Source organism: Psittacula echo (assembly GCF_963264785.1).
Source record: "Psittacula echo genome assembly, chromosome: 5".
Lineage (NCBI taxonomy): Eukaryota > Metazoa > Chordata > Aves > Psittaciformes > Psittacidae > Psittacula > Psittacula echo.
In genome coordinates this window covers 29,889,866-29,915,703 of record NC_137739.1, presented here as the reverse complement: position 1 = coordinate 29,915,703, position 25,838 = coordinate 29,889,866, and the positions used below count along the sequence as shown (strand labels likewise).

The 25,838-nt window shown below is 46.8% G+C and overlaps 1 protein-coding gene across 1 annotated transcript in view; it reads left to right on the top strand.

The window, feature by feature from the left end:
- Window positions 1–25,838, top strand: part of MICAL2 (microtubule associated monooxygenase, calponin and LIM domain containing 2) — a gene marked incomplete at its 3' end in the record, with an annotated part of 115,544 nt that overhangs the window by 68,678 nt on the left and 21,028 nt on the right. Inside the window, exons 27-31 of the mRNA XM_080617646.1 lie at window positions 7,937–8,129; window positions 11,145–11,317; window positions 12,500–12,574; window positions 18,268–18,365; window positions 20,566–21,925. Coding sequence (XP_080473772.1) covers window positions 7,937–8,129; window positions 11,145–11,317; window positions 12,500–12,574; window positions 18,268–18,365; window positions 20,566–21,925 — 1,899 coding nt within the window. The remainder of the gene's footprint in view (window positions 1–7,936; window positions 8,130–11,144; window positions 11,318–12,499; window positions 12,575–18,267; window positions 18,366–20,565; window positions 21,926–25,838) is intronic.

Below are 25,838 nucleotides of genomic sequence, written 5' to 3'. Positions count from 1 at the left end.
CTCATCCCTTGGGATGTGATACAGGGAAGGGTTTGATCTCTCCCAGGCAATGCCGGTGGGCCCATACAGCCATGCTGCTGCTGTTTAGCTTGAGCAAAACTAGTACAGGTGCCTGATAGGTGTGGGGGAGACCTGCCCTGCGTTTCCATGGGTATAAATTGCTCTAAAATCATTGCAGGAGAAAATGACTAACAAAACTAATTGCAAGTTTTCAGGGCTTTAAGAACGTTCATGTAGCTCATGTCTGTAATATGCAGCATGTTACCGACAGGAAAGGCCTCTCCACTGCTATTCTTGGCTGTCAGCTTTGCCCTTGTACCTGAGGGAGGAAGGTGAACCAAGGTATTCACAAAAGCACTTGAGATCCCCAAGTCCCTGATCCCACGTGCTGAGAGATGTCTCCATCCTTGTTTCTGGGCTTCCAAATGATTTGCTGCCATTCTCCCTCCTTGGCCATTCCTGCTGGGCACAGAGCCTTTGAAGGAGAGCAGTGCTGCTTGAAGGCCTTGTTAGATGCTGAAATGCATCCAGACCACTGAGGATGCTGGTACAAAAAGTTACTTAAAGCGGGGAAAGGGGGGCAAGAATGCCTTTTAGGTTGTGGAGGATCATCACCATGTGTTATTCTGCAAGCGTGTGAATTTTACAAGTCTGCCATTGAGAAAATCACAGTTGCAATGATCTTCCAGCGAGCAGAACCACCATACTGAATTTGCATGCTTTTTGCTTGTAGGGAGCTGCCCTCAGCCTGTGTGCTTTCTGCAGGGCTCAGCCAGGGAGAGTGTCTCCAGAGAGACTGAAGGGAAAAGTCTCTTAAAAACTCTTGCAGGGAGGCTGCTGCTGGACTTGTACATACAGGGACCTCCAAACACCATCATTATATTCCTACTTAGAGGCTGCTACTTGACAGAGCAATAAACAAACTACAGTTTGTTTCTCAGATTTGATAATCAGCTCGAAACAGGTCCCTGCCAAGGTACCATCGCTGCCTGGCTCCTGCTCAGTGGCTGTGCTGAGATGGGAGCATCTTTGTACAGCCCATCCACCCCTGAAGTGGGGTGCAGGATTCTGGAGGTGTTGAGGCTCCGGGTGCAGGCTGGCAATCCAGTGCGTGACCTTGCTGTATTGCCCCAAAGGCCTGGGCCACTTTGTTGCCCTCTCTCCTCCTTGGTGCAAGCTTCACTGAGTGATCCAGTCCACTCAGCTGCAGTCTCTGCTGGGCCTGATAGGTGAATTCCTGCAAGTCTAGCCAGAACTCACAAACTGACTCAAGACAGTCCCAGATGTTCTTGCTAATTTACCTTTAGTGACTAAAGCCCTGTGTATACAAGCTGTGGTATTTGGATTATTGGTGCTAAGAAAAAATGAGGATTTGTGCTCCTTGACCATATCTGAGCATTTGCAATAAGGCCCACCTCCAATTTTTGTAAACCATCCTGGCATTGCAGAGCTCTTTGAACGTCTTTGTCCCTCACTGGCTGCATCTCTGACTCATTTGAGATTTGGCTCAAAAATTGCAGTCTCAAATGCAAGGCTGAGCTGGCACAATATTGACTTGAGAAAACTCAGCATGACACTTAATGGAGAATAAGTGTGTTTTCCTGGAAAGAGGTTTGCATCTGCCTGTGGGGTCTGCAGGGGCTGTTTGGCCAAGCCTGTACATTGGAGTGTGTTTTGACCAGCCCTGTTCTCTGGGTAAGTGCTGATCCGCACGCGAGCCCTGCAGATGAAGCGGTAGGAATACATCTCAGTTACCACATGGTTAGCTAGATCCTTGCCCTGTAAGGAAAAAAGTTGTTCCTCTCCATGTGTGAGGAGGATGAGGTGGGTTTGGAAATACAGACAAAGCAGAAATTGTTTATCCAAATCGTTCATGGTGTTTGAGTAGGAGGGCCAGATGAATAGATGAACAGACTGTTCTGTTGAAATCACTGGCTGTACTGCTGCTGTTTGAGTGACTGAAGGCAGCTAAGCTCCACCGCTTGCATAACAAAAAAACTCAAACAAAACCCACTATTTGTTCTCGGTGCCAGTCAGTCAGGGACTCTGATCAGGAGAGCTCTGACAAACGAGAGACACTTGCACTGAAGAGATGGGCAGTAGAGCTTGTGTGTGGAAATGCTGCTGCCAGTCTGATACTGGAGTGGATTAACTCACTCCAGGCCTCAGCTGGGCAGGCAGAGTGTTCTCCAAAGGCCAGTTGCCAGCAGCACGCCATGGTGCAGCTTGCCCTTCATCCGTGTGTTCCGTGCCCTTGGGCTGATGAGGGTGAGAACAGCCTTGCCTCCCCCTGCCCACACTGTGCCTAGCAACAAAGTGCAGCCCATGGCCTGTGTGCTCCAGCCCAGCCTGGTTTTTCTCTCGATTTGAGACCAGTGTTTTTGTCGTGTGGCTTAGGCAGAGGAAGTGAGAGGCTGGTTTTGTGGTACCGCAGAGCTGTTCTTTTTGCTTTGATGAGCAGAGCCCCTCCAAGCCCTCACCTTGGGCCAGGTCAACCTGCTGCGGAGCCAGCAACATGTCCCTGGCCCCAGAAACTGTCCAGAGCCAGCCTGTAGCTGGGTGAGGGCTGTTGAGGTCTGGAGCTGGGAGAGAAGGGAAGGGAGCACCCAGAGCCATGGTAGTAGGGACATCACCCTGAAAAGGGCTGCTGAGGAAAGGCAGCTAGGAGGTAGGGAGCCAGTTAGGGAAGGCACAGGGTGCTTGACAGGAGAGAGGAGAATCAGGAGATCAATGAGAAAGGTAATGGTGTGGCCAAAACAAAGCACTGGGGCAGCAGGGTGGATGAGGAAGGATCATCATATGCTCTCTCATACTGACTAGCTGAGGAAATGTCAGCACCCAAAGAAACCCTACAAGTCAGTTGTTAGGAGGTTTCACTTTAACTGGCCAGCAGTGTGCTGCAAAATACTCGTGGTGTGTGCTGCCTGTCCCTGCCGCCGTACTCGCGTGACGGATTGCTGGCTGTGACCTAAGATTAACGCCTTCCCGTGCATGCCTTGTCCGTGCCACCCCATGTAAAGGATGCAAACATTTTGGCAAAGGAGTAGTAGGGACTCTGGCCCAAACTGTGCTACAGAGCAGACGTACTTGCTGCTGGAGGTCCTTGGCATTCTGAGACAGAGTAGGAAATGTGGAGTGAGCACGATGGAAATCAAATAAGATCTTACGCAAATGCTATTTTGAGTGACTGTTTCCTGAGGACTGGGCTCTCCTCTGATAATGCCTGGTGCTGCCACACGGAGGTCAGTTGCACAGTACCAGTTTGCATCGGCAGGAAATGGGGCTGTGCCCTTTTCTGTCCTACAGACTGGATGTCTCTCCAGCTTTTCCATTGTGTATGTTTATCTTACAAAATTCAATTCCTCTGACTCAGTCTCTTAGCTTCTAGTAGAAAATCTCTTATCCTGGGGAGGAACCCTGATGTGGAGTGAGAGTGCTGGCTGGCCACAGAGCTGCCTGTAGCATCACAGGCTGCCTCGGGGATCCAGCCTCAGCGGTCTACCCTTGTGCCACTTCCCCTTCAGGAATAGCAGTAAGGCCATTTTTGTGTCTTCTGATGGGGAAATGGATAATGTGGTAAGTACAGCCAGGCACAGACTTACGAAAGGCTCAAGCAGGAGCTTACATGAGAATTGACACCTTGGATTTAGGAGCTGAATGGCCGCCTCAATCCTTCTGCCAGAGCTTGAGTTTCCCCAGAGAGCATGTGGCTGCTGTATGTGCCCAGGAGTGCCAAATGACTTGGGCTTACCCTTCAGCACAGCTCAGCCTCCAGCCAGGGTCCATCTGCACCTCCACAAGGGCTGGTTTATCAGCAGCTCAGTGCGTGACCAGTTAATTGCAATGGTCACTACACGTACCAGTCTAAGGTGTTCAACTGTCAGTCTGCAGTGTGATGGGAATCAGGGTGCTGAGGTTTAGAGCCTGGTTTCCACCCTGGAGTCAGATTGCCAAAATCTCGGTATCCTCCCGCTCAGCCTCACTGTGCTGATGTCCCACTGACGACCTAACTGCTGGTAATGTGAGGGTAGGTGGCTGTCCAGGATTCCGGGGGAGCTGCAAAGCTCCCAGCTGAAATGAGAAGGTAAAAAGGCTGCTGCTTATTTAGCCTAGCCGTCAGTTCAGGAGCATAAATGTATGCCTCAGCTTTATGTAAGTACTCAGCCTTTGGGCTGATTCAGAAGTTAGTTCAGACAGCCCTTCTTATCTTGTGCAAAATAAGAGCTTTAAAGAACTCTCAGATTTCTTTCATGGTTCCTTGTCTGAATCATGTTTCTCCTTTTGATACTCCGTTAAAATTGACAGCAGCGATGGCCAGCGGTGGAGTTGCATCCGATGGCTGATTGGATTTATTTGCATTGCTGTGGAAAGGCAGGTAATAATTCCCAGGCGCACTCCAGGCCTGCAGAGCCTCCAGGCTTTTGTTTGAATTGGCCATGCTCTTCTTCCGCAGTGTTTACACAAAGGCAGCAGCAGTTTGTCCCTGCTGTCTCCACTCGGTCTGTACCCCTCTTGTTCTTGGGGCTTGAAATCTCTGTCTTGCAGGAGCCTGAAGTGCTCTGCCAAGTTGTGTTTCACCATGCAGTGCCTGCCTGCGGGGCTGGGGTTCAGTCTGGTGCTGCAGGAAGGGCTGCTTTCAGGAGAGACCTGTCAAGTTGTGTAACATCATCAGAGCCTACAAAAACCCCTGACACCTGGGTGTCTGGGACATCTTTGCTCTTTTTTTGAGCCTGTTACCCAAGGTGCAGCCCTGCAGTGAGAAGCAGCAGCACTAAATGTAATCTTTTTGAATGTCCTGCGGAGTGTGTAACCCAGTGTATGAGTGCACATCCCACACACTGAAACACCCAGGCAGCCCAGGCTCTGCTTCTGTGGAGTTGAGTGCAACATAGTTTACTCAACTTCATATGTCACAGTACAAATATTGATTAAATATGTTAGTGTGGAGTGGGTTTGCTTTCTAATCCTAGAGTGGCTTGTGCTAGAAAGGGACCTTCAAAGATCTGTTCCAACGCACCTGCCATGGGCAGGGATCCACTGGATTGAAGTGGATGCTGATGCAGGTTGCTGATCTTAAACCTGATTGGTATCGCTGTGAATGCAAGCGTATCTTGCTCAGGGAGGATTTGGCTGTCTGACACATTCCTGAGGGGGGCAGCTTCTAGGTGCTGAATTCAATCGGTACCAGAATATAAAAAAAATGAAGGAAAAAGAGGAAAAAAAAAAAAAGGAGCACAGAAATGTAAATATGTAACTAAATATGTAACTCTTCAGAGAGGTGATGGTGCCATCCATCACCTCATCTAGTGTCCTGGAAGACATCCTGAGGGCCCTTCAGTGGCTCTGACTATTACATCTATCACAATTGAAAACTGGATGTGTAACAGGCTATTGCAGAGGGACTTGTTGGCTGGAAATCTGTTCATTCAGGAACCACACTGGGAACCATTTTAGGTAGTCTGCCTGTCTGTGGGTTTCGATGCTCCCCAGCTGTGTGTCTGTTAGTCATAAACATGTTTTCTTCTCTTTCCTGCTAGCGTGGTGAGGAAGGAGTACGTACTGAGCATGCAGGCAAATGGCGGAACTGACTTTCTTTAACAGCCACTTGCAGCAACCTTGGGCAGTGCTTATTGCCAGCATGGGTACAAAGTTTATAGACAGAGCTGGCAAACTTTTGTTTGTCTTTGCTTGCTCTGATCTTCATATAAAATGCAGCTTTTTCTAAGGAGAAAGACAAGTTAAAGGACTTGGGGTTTACAAATTGGCTCAAGATACTGCTTTGCTTTGCTTCTGGAGAGTAGAAATGGCACGCTGTGGTCCAGCTCAGCTCTGGCGGAAGAAAGGGGCTTTTCCCAGGAGGGTTTCCCACACTGCCAGGCTTGCTGTGCACTGCCTGTGAGCAGCTTTGGGATGGGCGGTCTGGCTGGGACAAAGTAGAAGTCAAACACAAGTCAGAGAGGGATGAATTCCCTCCATCTCCCAAAGGAAATGAAATCTCTGTGGTCAAGAAACACGTGACAGTTTTGGTGCTAGTGAGCTGGATGTAGAGCCTGAGCACATGTTTTCACATGGGAGCATCCTGCTCCAGGGAAGCAGCAAGCCACTCCTCCATCCTCCTTGGCTTCTTGTACATGGAAGTATTTAAGAAAGCACAACAAAACCACACAAAACTCTTGTGAGCAGTGGAGTTGTGAGGAGTTTTCAAGCCAAGAAAATACACTGACTTCTCTGAAAGGTGAAAAACCAGAGGTCCCCACTGCCCTTTGGAAAGTGCGATGGTCTGTGTTGCTTGGGAAGGACCGAACTGGTAAAACTATAAAAAAAAAAAAAAAGGACTCAAAGCCATGTTAGTCAGTCTGTGAGCACAAATAAGAGAGCTTCACCCAGGTAAGAGTTTTACCTGTAGAGCAGTCATCCCTGCCACCAGCAGCTGCGCTTTCCTCAGTAGTGCTTGTTTTCAGACACAGAGAGGGGGGATGAGAATGGACAATAACTGGGAGTGGTGCAGAAGCTCGAACACCAGTTTTCTTTTTCTGGGGGAGGCCAGGAGCTACATGAATCATGCAAAATAAAGGCACAGCTCTGCTGCTACAACCTTGTTTCAGAGCTCCATAGGAATAGTACCAGAGAGGGAACAGTGACAGACGGACCAAGTGATCTGAGATGGGGTTAGAGCTCGGTGTGGTGTGGGTTGTGCAGCTGCAGTACCTGCAGGTGGGGAATTGCTGCTCTGTAGGGTCCCATGGGCTAGGACTCTGGCTTCTGTGGTGTATATAATCCTCCTGATGGTCTGGGATTTGCCTTTAGCATTGCTGTTCCCTGTGGGTTTGTTTTCTGCATTCAACCCATGCATACATTTGATGTTTGAGTTAAAAGCCTTTGCAAGGTGAAGGATGGGGGGGGAGGGAAATACACTCCTGCAATAAATGGAGGAGCTCCATGTTAAAGAGGAGTTTAATTGATGTTTACTAGATAGGTTGCTCTAATAAATGAGGAAATAAGCCTTGTCCCAGATCCGGATTGGGTTTTCTTCCACTTATACCATTGTAAATTAGAAGCAGCAGTGTTGAATTAAATCTGGCAAAAGCACCACACATGGGAGGTAAACTGAGCAAAGCCACTCTCTGGGAGCTTGTCATTTGTGCATTCTGCACCAAACCCCAGGGGAACTTGTGCAGCTGTATGTTTGTATTTGCCTGTGCAGGAGGTTGTGGGCAGGTGAGGTTGCTCCAAAACTATGGATTTCACAGGGAGGGATGATCTGTCTATGGCTCTGTTTGCATTACCTGAGGTGAGCAAAGGAAACTTGGCTTTATTCTTCATTCCTCCTGCCTGAATGCTAAGTTCGGGGATGGTACTGTTTATCTGCTGTGATGATGATTCTTCTCCCAAATCAGTGTCTGATTGTGCTATACACACTCAAAAATAAGAGCATGTGTTTACTTTCTTGCTCCCGCTGTCCTAAATCGACCTAAACTTCTCATGAAAGGCTGAAGCCTAGGCCCCCAAGCAAGATTGGTCCATGTGCTTCCTGCCACACATAAATGTAAATCAGGGGCCTGAAAAGGGACCATAAATCCCTACTTGCATGGCTGGCACATGTCGTACTGCTGCCACCAGGCATCCAGCCTGGTGGCTGTCCCATGGAGCAGAGCAAGGATCTGCAGCTGCAAAAGCTGAGGCTGCCCCTGAAGTTTGCTTCCTTCTGCATCTGAGCTGATGAACCCCAGCAGGGCTGTACTGGGTTGAAGGAAGGTTCTTGCTGTGCCAGGCTGTCGGTGCACACACCTTGCCTGTGCCTGTGGGAACAGACAGGGCAGGGCCTCACACAGAAACCACCAGTGATGGCCAAGGACCACTTGAACATGGGGGAGAGGTTCCTCGCATGGACTCTGTCCTCTCCTAATACCCTGCTATCACCTTTGTGCTTTCCCAGACCGCTGCCTGCCCACAGCTGATGAGCCCACTTCCCCAAAGAAGGCAAGGAGCATCTCTGAGTGCCACGACTTGGAGAGCTGGTTCTCACCTCCTTCCCCTGAGTGGGCCACCGTGAGGGTCATCCCCGAGGAGGAGATGACGGAGCACAACCTTCTTGCTATCCGAGTCATGGTCACCAGTGACACAAGCAGGTACTTTAAAATACAAGTAAGCCTATAAAATAACCTGCAAGAACTGCTTGGTTCTCTCTGGAACAGTAACGAAAAATATAGCAAAATACAGTGCAGAATGTACATACAACTCGGGGGGGGGGGGGGGGGGGGAAGCGAGAGAGGAAGGAAAAGGCAAACCGCTCAGAATAACAACTATTCTTCACCGCAGCCATAAATCCGCCAGATACATGAGTCACTCTGCAACAAATCTTCAACCATTTGCATCCCACACAGGGGCCTGAATCAGAGGGAAAAACATTGCCTTGATCAGCCCGGGTTCAGCTCTTTGTGCACCGAAATACGTTGGATCAAGGATTAGGGCAGTGGGTGTGCCTGTGGCAAAAGGTGCATCCTGTGGTGTGGCTGCCTCCCACCTCAGGCATCATCCTGCAGCTCCACACCCTGGGCCTCTCCCACCTCCTGCCCACCCCTAAGAAATCTGAAAGTTGATGACCCCTGGGGAGCTGTCAGAGGAAGCCCGATCTCTGTGTGCAAATTAGAATGCATTGGCTTTCTGGGCAGGATTCTGTAGGAGTTCATTCTGTCTAAGGATTAGATGGGTATCTTGAGACTAAAGCAGTTCTCCTTACTGAGAACTAAAATAGAAGAGGAGGAGCAGGGTGGAGGAAAGGCAAAAAACAGATCAGGGTGAACCCAAAGCCAGCTGTTGCAAACACTAAGCTATTGCTCTGTAAGGATGCTCATTCAAATTCTTGATGTCCTTTAAACACCGATCCATGACGCTGTGTGTGGCTTGTGGAGAGTCACACTTTCAGAAATGCAACTTTCTATTCCCTGCAGTGGTTCTAAATGGCTTTTGTGCTTTGCTGCATGGGTCTGGAGAAGGAGGAACCTCTCCAGAATTCCTCTCCCACAGGGCACAGAGAGCTCAGGAAAGGGATTCCTACCTGCTTGACAGACCCTCTGCAGAGCTTGTGCTTGTATCCCTCACCAATACCCTCTGGCTCATGGTGCCCCCGCGGTGCTCAGGCAGCCACGAGAGTCAGCTAATCCCTCTGATCTGAGGGATCAGCTCCCTTACCTTTCACAGCCCTCGTGGCTGGGCGGCAAGGCCCCTGGTTCCCGGCCAGGAGTGACGCCGCAGCTACCACCCCTGAGGTCAGCCCCTGCTGCTGCGGTGCTCACCAGAGACCAGCCCCTGCCGAAAAATGGGGCATGAGAGAAATAGTGAGTGACAAATGGCACTGCTGAGCTGGCTGTGGGGCACTCAGTGGGATGGGGAAAACCACCAGCTCAGTGACCAGTTCTGCAGCTCAGGCTTAAAAGGGTACTTGTGGATAATGACCACCTAGCAAGCAGAGATCGGAGGAGAAGCTATAGCTCGCGCTATAGCACTTACCTCCTTGCCAGCCAAGGAAAATAAACACTTTGCTCTTTAAAACAGAAATATATCAATCAATGTTAATGGCAGGTCTGTTTCTTTTGTGTGGCGCTCTTCCCAATCTCAGTGTGGTATCTCTCCATCCACACAGGATCTCAACTATCAAAGACTTCATATATTTGTATTTTTAAATATATCTCTCTCTGTGCTTGACACAGCTTGAAAGACACCTAAAAAGTGCGTGTCAGTGCTGAAACTTAAGGCTATGCTGATTCAGCTTACTGAGAGAGCAACGCACCTGGAGCTGTGCTCCCATCCTTGCCTCCCAGCCCTGCTGGTTTGAACTGAGCAAAGCAGGGATGGTGGGCGCTACCCATATGGCATTTACCCTGGCTTTATACAGACTGCAGCCTTTTCTTTAACTCTTCTTCCTCCTGTCTCCTGGGCTGTGCCTTGGGCTGTTACAGTCAATCATTACTTTCTGCAAGGCAGTGCTATATAAACACCAAACAGCTTTCTCCTGCCACACCAGCAGAACTACTCATGGCATAAGCTCTTCTTTTTTAAGGTAGAGCTATTAATCATCATGATAAATCCATGAATTAGGTTAGCAGTATTGTTTGCATTAGAAACACGCAGAGTGGGATGGTGGGATGTGACTGGGAACATGGTCGCATCAGAAGGCCTCAAAGTGCCTATTGCCAAGGTGAGCAGCTCCAGCGAGGCCACCGCGAGCACCAGGTCACGAGGCAAACAGCTCCCAGGAGCCTGTTCCTGCCGGAGCAGTGCCACGAGGCAGCTGCAGAGGCACTGACACCACTCCTTGCCAGGTGATGTGTGCTCAGCTGCCACCAGAGCGGGGAGCTGGTTCCACATCCCAAGTGGGCAATGAGGCCAGGTTCAGCAATAACCGTATTTAATTTGAGGGTGAAGCCCACCTCACAGTCAGAGCAAGCTGCTCTGGCAGATCAGGGCTTGGCCTCCTGTGAGTTCTTTCTCTATGGTATACCTCTGATTTTCAAAAATTCTATGGGGGAAAAAGGTAAAAACGTAGTATTTTGACCCTCGTGCCTTGTTTCTAGGCCAATTACGGTATTGCAAATGCTGTTTACCTCTCTTCATCCTGGTGTACAGCCTTGCAGGCAGAAGGCCCCATCCCTGCTAACCAAGAAGTGGTATTTCACCCCAAGTTTGTCTCATCAGCAGTTTGATTCCAGGTGCTGAAAGTAAAGGTTGTGGGCATTAATCCAGGCAGCAGAAGTCAGATGGGAATAGGTGTAGCTCAGCTGTATTGCACCTAGAAGAGAAGGAGGAACCTCTCCAGAATTCCTCTCCCACAGGGCACAGAGAGCTCAGGAAAGGGATTCCTACCTGCTTGACAGACCCTCTGCAGAGCTTGTGCTTGTATCCCTCACCAATGCCCTCTGGCTCATGGTGCCCCCGCGGTGCACCTAGAGCAAATTACAGGCCTGTAATAATAGCAGTGAAAAAGAGCAAAATGAGGGTGCTGACTCTGGCTGCAAAAACACCTATTTCTCTGTGGCTCACAATTGCTGTCAATACTTGTTGCACTGAAGGGGAACAAATACCTCCATGCCATGCATCTTCTGAAATGCCCTGATTTCTTTCCATCTTGCCCTTTTACCCTGTAGCTCCGAGCTGGAGTCTGATTTTAATGGCGACTCGGCAAACTCAGAAGTGAATGAAGGACAGACCTCGCTGCTGGAGCTCCCCACCTGCCTGAGCCCCGTCCGGAGGTGGGCATCGCTCACCAGGAGCCCTGTGGCACTGGAGGAAAGCCCCAAAACATCCAAAGTTGCTGATGGTAAGCAATGTCCTGACCTGAGGATGCTCCAGCAGCCTCTCCTGAGGGATGAAGTCAGGGATAGGGGAAGTGGAGGCTGCTGCCTGCAGTGTGACCAGGTTGTACCTGTTAGAGATGTCTTTGTTTGGGGGTTTCTGCCTTTTGGGTGCTGTAACTGAAACAGCATTTCCAAGATACAGTGTAACCCAGAGTACTTGTGCCTCACAGTTAGATTGCAGGGGTGGGAAGAATGTTTTCCCACTGGTAGAAATTTGGGATGTTATTGGCATTATCCGCAGTGTTGCCTAAGGAAGGATGATGCTGGGAAGCACTAGAGAGTTCTGCTTGGTTCAATTACTATTTCTATCAGTAGCTGCTTAAAAATTTTGTATCAGGTGAAAGCACAAAGGATGTAGCTAGCAGAGAGGTGGGGAGAGGTTTGGGAACAGTCTGCTTCCAAATAGAAACTCATTTCTGGAGCTGGGGAAGGTCAGAACTAAAAGATGTGCTAAAAACAGCTGAACAAATTGTTTTGCAGAAAATAAAAGGCCATGAGCATTCATTTCTTCCCATGTCCCACCACCCCTACATCCATAGATGCATTTTTAATCCAAACAGAAAAGAGGGGATTTCATAGAGCAATTTAAACTGACTCTTGAATAATGGAGCACTTGGGGGGGGGGGGGGGGGGACCAAAACGAACCAGCAGCAAACCTTCAAGTGTGCCCAGCAGTGTGTGGTGCCATGCAGCCACTGATGGATTTTATCTTTTTTCCTCCCCAATTCCATGTTCTCCCCCACCCCCAGCTGCTGACACCTTCCTTCCTGCAGCCACCTTCCTTCCCACCGTACCAGCCGGGTTATCTAAGTCTTCATGAGCAACCTGGCTCTCAGCTCTGCATCCTCACCCCGCTGCACCACTTCAGTTTGTCTGTGTTTGCTGCACCGAAGCAAGGGTCGGTGCTGGTCTGGGGACAAGCGAGAAAGATTTACGTGAGCTCCTTTCCTCCGAGCCTGAGCCCGCAGCGGGGCCGCGGCGGGTGCGCGCTGCCCCCTCCCGGCAGCCGCGGCGTGGAGACTGCTCGGGAAACCAAGGCTCGGGTTTGGGGGTTTTGTTGTTTCCCCCCCTTTTTCCCACCTCTGTTTTTGCAGTCTGGCTTTTGCAGCGTTATCTGACCAGGCGTCTTTCCTGTTTCTGTTCAGCATTGCAGAGAGCCAACAGTTTTCACTGCACCGCGTTAAATAAGTATCAGAATTGGAGGAGAAAACTCCAAACAAGTGAGTAAAGCCTGAGAAGTGACTATGTCTTCTATTTGCGCTGTCTCCTCTTTTCCTGTCTCTTAAATTTCTGTTTCTCCTCCTTTCCGTTAGAAGTTTTGTAATTTTGAGTCATTACACGAGAAAACAGAGATCTAAAATGCACCAAGTACTTCTTTCCCTTTTTGTTATCGTCAAGAAAATTGAATTCCCTTTGTGTGGCTGTTCTCTATATTATTACACGCACCAGCAAGTGGTGTCTCCTCTAATTCTCCAAGAAAATGCACCCCTATCCCAGAGCCACGTATTCTGTCTCTAGCCCTGCCCGCACTGATTGCTTTTGCTCAGGTGCAACATTGGCTCTAACATCATGAATATCACTCATTAGGGATGCTCCTGGAGGTGCCTATTTACACCCAACTACAGGTGCTCTATCAATTCTTTTTTGTTGGAAAAAAACAGGTGATGTTTCTAGGTTACAAAAAGGGAGAGATTACTAACAGCCATCCCAAGAGGTGACTTGGTGAACACAAATGTTACTAGTTCTTGTCCTTTAGCAGTTTGACTTGGTTTGGGCTGACCCATCTCTGCTCACGCACAGGAATGCAGTGATTTCGACAACAATCGGGTCCACACTTAATTCACTTCCAAAACACAGTGCAGTCACCCCTAGCAGCTGAGGCTCCATTTAGGTAAACTTTCTCCTGGGCTGCAGTTCTAAAACAAGCTATCCATCCTGTGCCACACCTCTGCTGGTCATGACAGGGTTGCCTGCCTGCTGTGGCACAGCCCCTCTGGAAGCACACACAGTGCCTGCCCAGTCCCCGCTAAGGACTCACAGGTATCTGCCAGGATGGATTATACCAGTATGGGAGCTGGGTGAGCTTACCAGCATCCCAAATCCTCCCCAGACTTCATTACAAATGCAGTCATAGCTGTTAGACTGGGATGTTGACAGCCTTAAGTATGAAACACAAATGTACAGCAGTGGAAGGAAGGGATATGTGGACATGACCGACTGCCACAGTTTCTGGGCATGGAGACAGCGGGTTTGGGGGATGGTGGTGACAGCCGCTCTTTAACCCTGCCCTCTGCAATGAGGGGGTTTTCTGCTGCTGCTCAGAGTACCAGTTGCCTTTAGAGAAGTTAAGACTTTGCTCCCAAAACAAGTAGGAACCCTGTGTGTGTTACAGGACTCAGCATTCAAGCAGAGGCATTTGGGTTTACTTGATTTGAATGTATACCAGTTATTAAGATTATTTGCAAGTACTCACTGTGGGATGAATTTATATATCTCAAAAGAGGAGACAAGCTGCATCTCTCCTTCCTGGCACAGGACTCACCTCAGTCAGATGCCTGCAGGTACATGAGAGCACTGTCACCACCCACCCTTGGAGGCTCCCAGTGCAAGATATCTCAGATTACTCTGTAAATCTCAGTAGGGAATGCATAGGGCTATTTCACAGTCCTGAGAGGGTGCTCTCACCAAGCTTACCTTCAGTGGACCATCCCCTGTGATGGGCTGTCCCCAGAGAGGCAGCAGTTGCAGACAGGTAAATGGGCCTTGATGGGGCTATGTTTCCTAGGATTCACAGCACCTCTGAGTCCTGGGGACTTGCTGTGCTCTGAGAGGCCTCTCTGGAACAGCAAGTGGAATCATAGAATCATAGAATAGTTAGGGTTGGAAAGGACCTTAAGATCATCTAGTTCCAACACCCCCACCACGGGCAGGGACACCTCACACTAAACCATGCCACCCAAGGCCTCATCCAACCTGGCCTTGAACACCGCCAAGAATGGAGCATTCACAGCCTCCCTGGGCAACCCATTCCAGTGCCTCACCACCCTCTCAGTAAAGAATTTCTTCCTTAGATCTAATCTAAACTTCCCCTGTTTAAGTTTTAACCCATTACCCCTTGTCCTGTCACTACAGTCCCTAATGAAGAGTCCATCCCCAGCATCCTTATAGGCCCCTTCAGATACTGGAAGGCTGCTATGAGGTCTCCACGCAGCCTTCTCTTCTCCAGGCTGAACAGCCCCAACTTTCTCAGCCTCTCTTCATACGGGAGGTGCTCCAGTCCCCTGATCATCCTCGTGGCCCTCCTCTGGACTTGTTCCAACAGTTCCATGTCCTTTTTATGTTGAGGACAGCAGAACTGCACACAATACTCCAAGTGAGGTCTCACGAGAGCAGAGTAGAGGGGCAGGATCACCTCCTTTGACCTGCTGGTCACACTCCTTTTGATGCAGCCCAGGATACGGTTGGCTTTCTGGGCTGCGAGCGCACACTGAAGCCGCCTCATGTTCATTTTCTCGTCGACCAACACCCCCAAGTCCTTCTCTGCAGGGCTGCTCTGAATCTCTTCTCTGCCCAACCTGTAGCTGTGCCTGGGATTGCTCCGACCCAGGTGTAGGACCTTGCACTTGGCATGGTTAAACTTCATAAGGTTGGCATCAGCCCACCTCACAAGCGTGTCGAGGTCCCTCTGGACGACATCCCTTCCCTCCGGTGTATCAACCGAACCACATAGCTTGGTGTCATCGGCAAACTTGCTGAGGGCGCACTCAATCCCACTGTCCATGTCACCGACAAAGATGTTGAACAAGACCGGTCCCAACACCGATCCCTGAGGGACACCACTCGTTACTGGTCTCCAGCTGGACATTGAGCCATTGACCACAACTCTTTGTGTGTGGCCATCCAGCCAGTTCTTTATCCACTGAGTGGTCCACCCATCAAATTGATGTCTCTCCAATTTAGAGACAAGGATGTTGTGTGGGACAGTGTTGAACGCTTTGCACAAGTCCAGGTAGATGACATCAACTGCTCTACCCCTGTCCATCAGTTTCGTAGCCCCATCATAGAAGGCCACCAAATTGGTCAGGCAGGATTTCCCCTTAGTGAAGCCATGCTGGCTGTCACCAACCACCTCCTTGTTTTTCATGTGCCTTAGCATGCCTTCCAGGAGAATCTGCTCCAAGAGTTTGCCAGGCACAGAGGTGAGACTGACTGCTCTGTAATTCCCCGGGTCATCCATTTTCCCCTTCTTGAAAATGGGGGTTATATTTCCCTTCTTCCAGTCATCGGGAACTTCACCTGACTGCCATGATTTTTCAAATATGATGTCCAGTGGCTTAGCAACTTCATTCGCCAGCTCCTTCAGGACCCATGGATGGATTTCATCAGGTCCCATGGACTTGTGTGCATTCAGGTTTTTAAGATGGCCTCGAACCAGATCGTCTCCTACAGTGGGAAGGCTGATCCATGCCCAGGATGGGGAGGGAGAAAAGTCTCATGGCATCTGTGTCAGCCTCAGGGCTGTTTCCAAGCACTGTAGAGCACTTGGAGATTGGCTTATACATCAGAGGTTGGCTTCACCAAGGGCTTGGATTTAAAACCTTGCCTTAATTGAGCTCAGTTTTTAAAAGATCAAACAAAAATTATGCTTATTACAGGTTTGATGGGGGAGAAAAAGAAACAGTGAGAGGAAAGAAGAGAAGATCGTGGGTCACTCTTAATTTCGACTCATTTCCAGCTTGTTCTCAGCAAGGACATTACTTAATCGATTCCTAATTCATTTTCCCATCATTTCATTAAAATCTTCCATGTGCCTCAAGGGCTCTAGAGGGAGCTAAAAGCCTTTGAGAGGGAAGCAATGCACTGCATGATTTTGAACTTCAAGTATGCTGTTAAAGCGCATGTAAAGCACATTCAGTGTATACTGGGAACAGAATAAAGGCCCTTTTTTACTCTCTGGAGGAACACTAAGTATTAGTTTCTATATTTAATCCACTTAATGTTTGGTTACAAGAATTCACATGCTCATCAGTCCCATGAAAGAAAAAATCTGTCTTATTTTAGGGCTTATTTCCCTCACTTATTTCTCGTATGTTTCATAAACAGCACAAGGTACATGGCCAAGGAAAGGAAATCAGTGTCATGGTTATATTGGCTGAAAGGCTCAGAACAGGATATTACCTTTCAAAATCTTTAATCCCCATCCCATGGCCACAGGGAACACCGTGCTCCTAATTTATCTTGGTGACTTGGAGCAGCTTTTGAGTCAAACAGATCATGAGGGTGCCCTAGGGAGCTGTTGTTTGTTTTTTTTTTTCAGATCCTGTTTTGAATGTGAAGCTGCAAATTCAGCGTCTTGGTTGGAGTAAATCCAGCACTGGAATAGGTTGCCCAGAGAGGTGATAGAGTCTCCTTCCCTGGAGATATTTGAGAGCTGTCTGGACACAATCCTGAGCAATGTAGGTGACCCTGCTTGAGCAGGGAGGTTGGACTAGATGACCCCCGGCGGTCCCTTCCAGCCTCAACCATCCTGTGAGTCCATGAAGGACAGCAAGCTGTGGCTTTGCATGGAGCAGTGCTCCTGCATGTGCAGGTCCTGTCTATGTAAGCACATGCACCCCCGTGGTAGCTGTTGTAGGGAACAAGTATCCCCACGGGCATGTGCTGCTTTGCTGCAGACTCCTGGCTGTGGGGTTTATGCCCTCATTGGTGTTATGGCTGTTGCTGCAGCGGTTGTATTTCCGTTGGTGTACTGAGCTATGATATTTGCCTATGTCAGGAGGCTCAGGGTTTTAGTGGATCAGGCTAAACCTGTTTGGCTCATTTATGCAGGTGATGGTGGGATTTTTTTCGTCCTAACTCTTGATTCTCCTCTTTTCCCATGACTCAATTCACTTTACAGAACATAAAGGTCAGCCCCTGGTTGCTAGTCCCTGCAGGAGTTCCTTAACGAACTCCAGTTCATCATTTCCCTCTGCTCTTGACCAAACATGACAAATTTAATCAAGACTGGGAGCAAATAGGTGAGACACTGAGAGGCAAGGAAAGTTGGGCCTCTCTCCCTGGCTTGTCTCTTCCAAAGCCTGCTGTCTGCTTTCTCTGGTGTGTTGCTTGTGTCCTTATGCATATTTAAATTCCAACGTAGAAGATCCAAAGTTTGCTTTTGAAACCTTTGTGGGTTTCAGAACTAATACTTGGGAGTTAATAATTCACCTATAAATATACTTGTCATAGCTTGTTACAGCTTGACATGGTAATATCTTGGCTCACAGATACTTTTATTCTGTCCAAAGATTATTTATTATGTAAAGTTCCCACAGGCACGAATATTAGAGAGCCCACCTGACTCTCTACTTTTTCTTCCAGCGGGTCTATCAGTGCTAGTTTTGGTTCAAGGCCTTTAGCAATTAGTTACCTTGCCTGATCCTAGGAGAGCCCCCAGCATGCTGTCCTGTTTGCCAGGCTTGGGAGACCAAAGGATTAGTTCTGTCCTTACTGCCTGCAGGTGATTGCATGTCCCATTCTTTCCCATTCTGACAGACAGCCTTCTCGCAAGTCATCCATTTTCTTCATTTCTTGGAACTGCCCAAAGCTTCCAGAGTTGCTGGTTGTTTTGACTGCCTCTGCTTTTAAGGCTGCTTTTCCAGAAAGTTTCCCAGAACTCTAAAATTTCTTCACTAGGTCCAGCCAAACAGTGGATGCAGTTCAGGACCACTGCTAAAAATACCAACATGTGTTTGTCACAGCATGCACACACATGTGAGTGAGGCCATAAACCTCATTACTGGAAGGTCAGCTCTTCAGGTACAACTGTGTCCAGATGACTGTTTAACTTTCTATTCTTGTTCTTTAATTGCAAACTTTATTTAAGACAAAACCAATACCGATGTGATGGAAAAATGTGTGTCTTTGGCAGGCTTCCCTCTACTATCTGGCAAGAAACCTGGGCTACATGGGAAGGACAGCTCAGCCAGCTGTCAAAGTGGTCCTGGAGAGAAAACCTCCCAAACACAGGTACAAAGGAGAATTGCGTAGAGCAAAACACAGGTAGCTACTGTTGAGTATCTCTGTTCTCAGCAGGCTGCCTGAGCATCCTCTGCTCTTTCAAATGGTTTTGATCCTCACAGTAACCACTGAAGTTGGAGTTATGCCTGTGCTGTACAGAGGGAAGAGACTTCGATGCTCTGATGGATTAGCCATTCCCAAATCATGCACTGAAGTCACATTTGCTGTGGCACGCTCAGACCTTGATTGCACTGGGAGTTAGTCACTAATCTGTCGCATCAGTCAACATGTAGGCACCACCAACCTGCCCTTCCCTCACAGCATGGGGCTTAGCTGCCACTGGGATTTCCTTTGTGCCGCATTTTCTGCCCAAAGGAGAGGAAATCCCCCAAACCTCTGTTCCCTGGTGTTCTAGAGCTGCCCGTTGGTCTGTGTGCTCGTAGGGTTAGATGGAAATGTGGCATGCTGGCAACTTGGTGGGGTGCGAGGGTATCACTTGATTGCTGTATACAACTGGGCAAAAGACAAGTGCCAGCATCAGCCTTGGAGAGCAAATATAGGAGTCAAGCTAAGGGCTTGCATAATGACAACTGTAGGAAACCTGGTACAGGAGTCTGGGATATTTCAGCCTGTTGCAGCCCTTAGATGTAGATGTTCCTGTGTCTGATGTTTATTCTTTTGTCTGGTGAGCAGCAGATTTTCTCTAATTTGCAGCATGCTCTTGGCTTCCCACCTCCCACAGCTCAGGAACATCCTCAGCTTCCTTCAGGACCTAGGGTTTCCATTGCATTTTCTGAGGTTTTAAATTTATGGGGGGTTTTAGTCTCCAGGAGGGGTGGGCCTGCTCTATGTGCAGTGCTGCAGCAGGAGTCATGACCTGCTGCATCCCAGGCAAAGGGCAGCACGTCCCCTGGACTTGGAGCTCGGCGGAGTGAGAACCAGTTCATGTCCTCCTCGTCCTAGCCAGTTGCCCTCACCCTTGGGTTAAACATGATTAAAATTGCTTGACCTCAGGGTCTGCATTAGAAAATAATAAAGTCTCCCACGTCCATGGTGGTATTTGAAATCCGGTCCAGGACAATAGGGCCAGGAAGGGAATGTCCCATGGGAACAGAGCTGCACAATGCTGCCTCACCACACTGCGCATGAGGAGAGGTGACTCCTTGCAGCTCCCACCCCATAAGCAGTGCTTAGCGGCCTTATTTCTATTCTAAAGAGAGAGAGGATTAAGAGGGTGCTCATTTGTTTATTAGTGTTTCTCATGTTTTTCTGTCTGAAATCCTGGCCAATATTAACTTTAGTCAACAAATACAACTGTGAAATGGGGTAATCATTATTTCCTTACTTCCGATGTTTCTGGGAAACAGGAAGTCAGACAAATTAGTGGCTTCACCCATGTAGATTTGGGAATCTGGCACATAAGTAGAAACAGGAATTGAATCTTCACACCGTCCATTATCACATAGCATTGAGGTTAAAACACCTCCCTTTTCAGAAGGACAAAAAGCCCCAACCCTCTAGTTTTGTTCTGCTGGCTAGATAATGTGGTTATTTCTCCTTGTTACTATCTCCAGCAGAAGGTTTCAATGGCTAGGGTAATGAATTAAAACTCTAATTAAAGGAAAAGTAGTCATAAGAGAAAAATTCAATTAGAATTGTTTAAAATTACTGTCTTGCATTTAATGATCTTTTCTGGGTCAGGGTCACTTCATACCTGTGCTATGTAAGCATGCAATATTATAAAAGCACTTGGAAAGGATGGCTGATGGTCTCTTGGGCTTTCTGGAAACACTAAGGTGATGCAACTGGAATGTACACAGGAGGAAAGAGCAGATCTATTTTCATTTGTTTTCCTATAGATAGGACTGTTTCTTTCTAAGGAAAACACTGAAGGCACTTCATAAAGATATGATAGGTTCTTAGTGTGAATAACATTATTTTTAGACTATTAATATTTCCAATAATATTAGATCTCCACTCCTAGGGAAATATTAGCCATTTAGGGAGAAAAGCTTTTCTTATTGTATTGTCATCTAAATACATATATACATTATGCATTGTATATATTAGATATATATACATGCATATATATGAGTATATACATTAAATAGTATTATGTTAAGATTAAAATTTATTAAAGTATTACATGAAATAATAGATAAACTAAACTATCTTTTTCTATCCCTAAAATATTTCATGCACTTCACAGTTGGCTTATAAGAAACCATGGGAAATCACAAGAGGACATTTCAAACCCTGCAGCCCAGTATTTCGAAGAAAAGAAAAAGCCAGAGAGATGCATGAAGACATCCATGTCTATGTGCCTCATTGTTCTCCTTTTCAGAGCAGTACCAGAGGTTCTCCATGGACCCCTCCTGGGAATGGGACACTGGCTGATTTTTCTGAGCCTGAAGATACAGATAGTGACAATGGGACATACACAGCCCAGGGCTGGAAGGAAAAAACCCAGAAATATACTTCTGAACCAGAAGATATTATTAGGAAGACAAAAGTGCTGTCATCTCTGGATTTGCAGGAGAAAGATGGCAAAAATACAATGCATCCAGGAGAAAAGCTTGAGCAAGAATTAAAGGAGGCAAAAAAGAGGCTGGTGCTTTGTGCTCAACAGCTACCCTTGTCATATGATTCTAACAGGACAGACTTCGGCAGAACTAGCTCAAGGTATCAAAACAAAGGAGTGCTGTGGACTTCACAGGAAAATGATGCTGACTGGAGAAAAGTCGTGTTCAAACGATCTGGTTGTCCTGTGCCTCTCTTATTTGCAGATGATTCTCTACCAGCTTTGCCAGTTGACACAAAAGATGCTCTGAGGAGTCCAGATGTAGTTGCCAGGGAGCACGCAGCTGGCCCACCAAAGTCACCACTGAAGCTCATAGCCAATGCTATCAAAACGTCTGTTTTTGAGCCTCTGACCTCGTCTTCAGAGGGACCAAAGCAGGACTCAAACAGCAAAGTCAAAGCCTCCTCAGAACAAGCTTTCTTCAGCTTCCCCAGTACTTCTGGCTATTTCCTAAGCCAAAGGAACAGTAACAATAACAGAGGAAATAACACTCAGCCACCAGAGCTTAAAGGAGGGGAGTGGGCAGGAGAATATTTAGGAAATGAGAGCCATTTCTCAAATTCATCTAATTTTTCTATTGGCTCTGAAGAGAAATCTCCAAGGGGTTACAGCAAGGAGGTATCCTTCCCAGTTTACAGTTCTCACACCAGGCCTTCCCAGACAACCAGTATACCTCAGAAATCATCTTGCACTAGGATGGAGGATGTCCCAGGACTCCTAGAAAAGTTTACCTTCAAAGAGACTCTTCCAGGGGCTCCCATGGATGACATGTTTATCTATAATGAAAAGTACCTCCTTCTTTCATCTCCAGAGCCCAAGAACACCCCCAAGGACAATCTGGATGACTCTGCACAGAAGAGTAGTCTTGGGTCCCTCTTTGATAGGCTGAGAAGTAAAGTTCATGACAGAGAAGGGAATTCCTTTATGTCATCTCTGCCTTTCGTGAGGGACCATTCTCCAGAAACCAGGCTCTGTTATTCTTCCACAGGTGAGGACCCAAGTTGAATTATTGTTACTGTTATTGTTATGATGATGATTTAATAGCACCTAACATTTAAAATATCTGTGTGTGATCATGCAAACAGCTATCTGTTGTATGCTATGTTTAATTTGTAGTTACTTTCCACATATGAAGACTTAATAAATCTATTTTTTGGTTAAGGTTTAGGAGCTGCTTCTGGTTTAAAGGAGCAGAACGGATTTGCAGGCAGCACACAGCTTGCTGGACCCAAGTTTGATCTGCTGGTTGCTGCTGTTCAAATATGTTTGGATCAGACAAATGTACTGGCCAAGGTGGAAGGAGTGGTTTGGCAGAGTGGGGTAGCTGCTGCTGTGACCCTGGGTGTGTGTTGGAAGGGGGACCACAGCAGACAAGCAGAAGGACAAGCACTGAAAACTCAAGTGCTGTGCAGAGTACATTTGCTACTCTTTCCATGAGGAGCTCAGAGGCTGAAGCAGTATGTTTGGAACAGCAAGCAGCTGTGCTTTGTGTATGTGCTTTCTCAGCAGGTGTCTCTTCAGCTCTGTCTACTGTTGTAGTGACCAAACTGTAGACATGCTTTAGGGAGCTTTGTGGTGTCATTAATATGCCCTTGCTCTTTTATGTGAGAGCGGATAGCACCTTACTGAACTCCTCTGGCCTACTTGTGAATCTGGGCAGCAATTAAAAGGCATCAATTTTCATGTTTGCTTGGAAGAACAAGGTTAGTACTAAAATTGCAGACCAATCTCAGAAATACTGATGTCAGAGACAAAGAGGAGTCTGAGTAATCTGAGCATAGGCTCAGAAAGAATTAAGTGCAGCACAGTTTCAGGTCTGAAATATAAGGTATGAGAGCCTTACCGCTGTTAATCCATCTTTCCACTACCCCACTGGAGAAAGTCAGTTATTTAACTGTAACCTATTGAATTTTGACTTACCTGTTTGTTTCTTACTTTATTAAATTACAACCCAAACTGTAACCCCAAAATTGCTGCTGTATTGCAGCATTAAAATAACAATCTGGGTATAAAATATGAAGTCGCTGAAGATCCCAGTAAGCGGCCAGAGCCTTTTTGCATCTTTTTTGCTTCAGAACTACTGCATACTGAAAGAGACTTGATCATTAAAATTGATTAAATATCATTAAAATTGATACAATAACCCTGTTCTTATTCCTGAATGTTTGGATTGGATTCTTGGGAGCATTCTTTATCTAACAACTCACAAAACCAGGCATCCCTATTGTGCCAGAGGATGCTAAGGACTGCACTGAACCCACAGACAGTTGCTGGTGTTCGCACTAGTCATGCTGTGATCTTAAATGGGAAGCTTTTTCTGAGTCTATGAGTAGTCATTATCTATCAACTAAGTCAAGCTGACTTGCTTTTAACACAGTGTATTACAACAATTGGTACATGGTGTTCCTATGAAAATGGGAAAAGCTCTTGTTAGGTTTGAATATTGTTTTGCTTTATTTATGTTTTAAATATTTTGGAAAACATGCTGGTTTAATATGTGTTGCTTTCCTCCGCTGTGCAAGCCAAAACAGGAATGATTAAATTGTTATAATTATTGAATATAAGCATTGCAAAGTCTGTTCAGAGGAAAAAATGCAGCTTTGATCTAGCCATTTGTCCAGGAATCTGTCATCCTCAGTGTTTCAACATTGAAGCTCCCTGAACTTTTTCAAACATTAATATTTGAGTAAATTAAACTCATAAAAGAGCCAAATCCTGCTTGACTCTCTCAAATGACATTTCTGTCTCTTATTGGCACTTGTCTGAGGCTCAGGCTTGGAAAACTTCATTCATGAACTGATGGTGAGCTTTAGCCCACATTATGTCATTATTTTTCTCTCTTGAAATTCACCATGAATCTCAGAAAAATTCTTTTCTTTAAAGAGAAAAAAATACTCCCAGCACCTGACAGAAACCAATTTAATGAGGCTTTTTCTCATACTGCTCCTGGCACTTTCCAGTAGGGCTTTTCTATCCTATTTGAGGCCAGACTCATTCTGTGCAAGTATGGTGGGTCTTACATTACACTGGTGTTTTCTCCCTCAATGGGCTGTTGGCTTGTGGAGCCAAAGAATGAGCTGGGTGATTAAAGTCCAGGGCTTGAGATGAGACTGGGTGAGCTCACTGGGGAGTAACTAAATGCTTAGAAACCACTTCCAATTTAGAAAGCTCCTGAACTGAAAAATGCTCGGGGACTGGGCAAGTGTTACAGTAGGAATCATGTATGACTCCCTGGTGTCTATAGTGTTCCTTTAGACATCCACTGCTGGACAGCCTGGAAGGACTGTCGGTCTCACTCTACACATCTACTTCTGTTATGTTGCTCATCTTTTCTTAGACTTTATCTTAGTTACGTTACCTGCAAATATGCATCACAATGTCTATCCTATGTTTATGATTTCTGCATTGCAGACCCAGGTGTCTGTCCAAACTAAAACTATATTCTGTCCTTCTGTCACTTCCTGCCAAGTGTTCAGCCACCAGCTGAAGGTCAGCATGTGGAAGAAGAGATCTTAATTGCTCAGAAGCAGATTACCTGTAGCTCAAACTTATGCCTGCATTACACCTTCCATACGGGTCTTTCCAGCTTCTGATATCCAGACCTGGTCTAACGGCTTTCAGGCTAACACTTCATAAGAGCCATTCCTCAGAGCCACTTGGCAATTTTGGACTGTGTAGAGATCTGGCTGCACAGACTGCCTGTGTGGGACATAGACAAATCTTACTCAAGTAATGGGGATTCATGTGCTGTTTTCAGGGAAAGAATGAGTTTTTTAAAAAGTAAAGCCCTGTCCAAGTTTGCCTGTAGAATATACAAATTACTCCAAATGACTACACTGGAGATTCCAGGTGCAATTCCAGACTTTTGATTTACTGCACAAACATCTTTGAGGCTTTTGTCCGTTAATTCATCCTTTGTGTTCCAACCTGCGGTTGAAAAAACCCAGACTTGATTAATAAAATTGATCAATCAGGTGGTTAACTGTTTTCTCGTACTTTTGACTGACAGACTTTCAGAGGACCAGACCATGAAGGTGGTTGGTTACTGATAGATTTTTGTGACTCCAGGGTTGCTTAATGTAGCAATGGAGATGGGAGGAATATTTTTGTCCCTGACTGAGTGTGGATCATGTGGAAACATGCATTCCGAGAACTGTCACTTAGACGAGAGTTGTTATAACTCAGTTTGTGACTGTGTGTTGTTTACATGGCTCACTTCATTAAACAGGACAACCAGTTCTGCTGATCAGAAAATTAGATGTGTTATGAACTCGCTTTGCTGGTTTTGTGCACTTTCAGATTGAAAAGGGATTTCTTGCAGGTATTTCAGATTCACACATGGTTCCCATTACTGCATCTTTGTACCACTGAATGTCTGTGTGTTGGTAATGTTATTGGCAGCTAAGACACTGTTATCTCAGTGATTTCGTGTTTTAGAAGAGGACTGAGGCACTACAGGATTAAATTTCAAGCCTAAGACCATATGAGAAGTCTATGGAGAAGCAGAGATGTGAAGCCCACTCTTGATTTCTAGTGGCCTTTTCATCTTCTGCCTCATGCCAACTCCTGTCTGGTTTGGGACACCAGTGCCAAAGAAATGTGCGTAGATTTGCCTCTCTTTTTTAAAACTCTGAGGTACTTAAAGCAGTCATGATTAACACCAATGACTTTACAAAAATATGGAATCTTGGACACTTACACAGGAAGCCAACAGATTAGAATAACATGATGTTATCAAAACAGTTCCTGCTCCAAGACTTTCCGCGTATTTAGACTGCAGTTACCACTGTGACACAGAAACACTCCAGGAAAGGGAGATGAGCTGTGACACGCAGAATGACAGCAGTGGTGGTTTTCCCCATTAATCTCCAGGGCAGTCAGCAGTGCTCTCCCATCTAATA